The sequence below is a fragment of the Ailuropoda melanoleuca genome, unplaced genomic scaffold (genome assembly GCF_002007445.2).
Source record: "Ailuropoda melanoleuca isolate Jingjing unplaced genomic scaffold, ASM200744v2 unplaced-scaffold72575, whole genome shotgun sequence".
NCBI classification, from domain to species: Eukaryota; Metazoa; Chordata; class Mammalia; order Carnivora; family Ursidae; genus Ailuropoda; species Ailuropoda melanoleuca.
In genome coordinates, this window is record NW_023247809.1 from 1 (window position 1) to 2,958 (window position 2,958).

The following is a 2,958-nucleotide window of genomic DNA, read 5'->3' on the forward strand; positions in this document are numbered from 1 at the left end:
AATCTTAACCATGAGAGAAAGAAAATAAGAGTATACATTATTTTAACAGGAAAACAGTCATTTCCATCTCTATATTTTATATATTATATATATATTTATATATATATGTATATATACACCTAGCACAGTGTGTCTATTCTGTCGGTCCGCGGGGAGGGGGCTGGCATGGGGTGAGCGACCGATGCTGCCGTGGCCCCCGGCGACGGTCCTGGGCTAATGCGGGGACTCCAGCATTCACACCCCCTGCCCCACCTCCTGGGCCTGGTTTTAGGGCCGTACCGGATACACTGGTTTTTCTCTAGGGAGCGGGTGGGGAAGGGTGGACAGAGGTAGGGTCAGGAACTCCCAGAAGAGGACAAGTCCTAGGAGCGGGGAGAAGCTCTCTGCTCAGGCCACAGAGACTGGGCTCTCAGCCACGTGGGCTGGGACACCCTCCCGCTCACAGGGACCCGGGTGCTCAGGTCTGGCTCCCCCCTCGGGCCCTGACCCAGGAGCTGGCCTGTTAACTAGGAGATGCGAGCTGTCCCTCTGGGCCTGCCTCCGGCCCCCGAGGAACAGAAACAAAACAGGTCAAAGTTATTTACAAAGCGAGACGCACATACAGCACGTACGTATTTATAGGAAACCGAAGTGACTACGAGGGGAGAAGCGGGGTGCCCACCTCAGCCCCAGGGTCCGGTGAAGAGGGGAGGGAGGAAGAAAGTGCATTTACACAGAGACTCCTCCTTTCACCTGTGTGTCTGGGGGGGCCTTTCAGATGCAGTCAGCGTGCTCAGGAGAGGCCTTGGGGGGCGGCTGGAGGGAGGGGGAGACACTGACACTTGACCAGGACCTGAGCAGACCAAGCAACATGCGGGGCGCCCCCGGGGGTCTCAGCTAGACCTGTTCTCCACGGCCTCCACCGCGGGAAGGAGGTCTGGGCTCCCATTGCCGTGTGCCCCTGCCTCGGGCCGGTCCCCAGAGCACGAGTGGGCGGTTACAGTCCTGGGGACGAGGCCGCGGGCGCCATGCTGTCTTCCGGGGGGGCGTCAGAGCCTGTGGAGGCGGGGGAGGATGGTGAGCAGCTGGCCCAGGGGGAGGGGACACCCTCCCTTGGCCCCCTGCCCCGGGGGTGTTCGTGCTCATGAGACAAGGCAAGGAGTTTCCCGTGGGGCCTGGAAAGGGCTGTCTGCTGCACCCCCCCACCCCCCGTCTGTCCGTCTGCCTCAAGCCCATGGGCAGCTCTGTGCTGCCACGCTCATTATGAGCCGCTCTCTGGAGGGAGACCAGCTCCCCTGGTTCGTTCTCTCTCTAATCCAAGGAGGGTTTCCCATTTTTAGGGGAGCTTCTGTGGGCTTTCCCTGAAAAGATCCCTTTCTGAAGCTGAGGGTGTGACTTAACTTACTCGGGGGATGAAGACCCGTGTCCGCCCCCCATGGGTACCCACAGGACATCGCCTCGCTCACCATCCTCTGAGCACGGCCCTGGCTGGTGGCCGTCCCTGGAGTCGCAGGCCAGGACTTCCCTGGCCGGAGGTGACAGGGAACCGTCTGTCCATCTAGCCGCCTCCGTGGGGAAACCGCCCACAGGTGTGGTGCCGCCCGATGCCTCTCCCGCGAGGGACCTGAGCAGCTCTCTGTGGGCCAGCTCCATGTCCTGGGACAGCAGCAGGGGAACATCTGACCTTGGTCCCGTGCGTGCAGCAGGCCCTGAGGAAGGGGCCGCTCCCTCGCTGGGCCCAGGGGTGGTTCTGTGCTCCAGGGCAGCTGCCAGGAGAGCCCAGGCCAGAGGACATACCTCCCTCGTGGGGGCGATGGGTCTTGGGACAAGGGACTGAGGGCCCCCTGAGGCCCGAGAACCCCCCACCCCCCGCCCACCCACCTTCAGCCTGTTGAGCTTGACCGTGAGCTGCTCGATGGTGCGGAAGATGCTGCCCACGTCCCTGAGGGCCAGGCTGGGCTGGGAGTGGCGAGGGCGCCTGTGACTTCCACTGGCTCCCCGAAGCCGCCAGGCAGGGAGGCTCTTGGGATGGGAGGGCTCGGTGCTGGAGTCCGGGGGTCCGGCCGGCATGCTGACATAGAAGCAGTTCCCTGTCCGCGCGGCGAGAGAAGGCGATCAGAAGGCACACACAGAGGAAGTGGGAGCCACTTCCCGCACCCCAGTGCTCCCTGTGCTGACCCGGGGCGGGGGCGGGATGCCATCCTGTGCATAAGCCCAGCGCACACTGGCCTCACGCTGCCCACCCGTCGTCCCCTAAGGCCCTCCTCCTCCAGAAACCCTTCTAGGTGGCCCACGCGGGAGGAAAGATGCTCAGTGGTGGAGCTTAGGGAGATGGCGGTGCCTCCCAGTCCTTGAAGGAGGCGCAGAAAGGGGGGCTGGTTGGGAAAGGAACGCAGGGAGGCTCCTTCCCATTTGTCCCATCTCAAGCTCTCCTGCTGAATGGCCACACAGCCCCCTGCCCCCATGGCCATCTCCTACAGGATCCCACAGAGCCCTCGGCTCACACAGGGGGTCAGCCACGGCGGGAGGGAGGAGGAGGAGGGGAGACACCAAGGACGTGGAGCTCCGGACCTCGTTTGCCTCCCCAGCCTGTCTCACGACTCAGCACCAACTAGTCTCCGGACTACAGGACCCCCCACCCCCCAGGGCTCTCCCGGTCCAGTCCCCAGGTGCTACTCCTCCCTGGCCCAGAGGGAGCACCCTGTGACTGCAGGTGGGGCTCAACTCCCACAGCCAGGCTCTGCCCCCACCCCCGCAGCCCTGCCCACAGCCCTAGCCCGGCTCTGACTCCAAGGGGAAGCTCATTACCCGCAGTCTCTGCTCCGCCTTCCACTTCGGGCTCAGGCCCTGACTGGCTGCCCTCTGGGAGCATAGCCTTGCTGCCCGCCACCTCGGCCTCGGCCGCACCAGCGCCACCACCAGCTGCCGCCACCACCACCACCAGCGCGACAGCAGACACCAGGAGAGCAGGGGAGGGGG

General features: G+C 63.8%; 1 protein-coding gene across 1 annotated transcript; it reads right to left on the reverse strand.

Annotated features, from left to right (window-relative positions):
* Positions 1-70: 70 nt before the first annotated feature.
* Positions 71-2,952, reverse strand: LOC117800565 (rho guanine nucleotide exchange factor 11-like). The gene is made up of 4 exons (XM_034653116.1): positions 2,788-2,952; positions 1,861-2,069; positions 1,446-1,635; positions 71-1,035 (listed from the first exon to the last, which is right to left on the reverse strand). Exons 1-4 carry the CDS (start codon positions 2,849-2,851, stop codon positions 977-979), a joined length of 522 nt encoding a protein of 173 aa, XP_034509007.1. The 5' UTR covers positions 2,852-2,952; the 3' UTR covers positions 71-976.
* Positions 2,953-2,958: the final 6 nt, after the last annotated feature.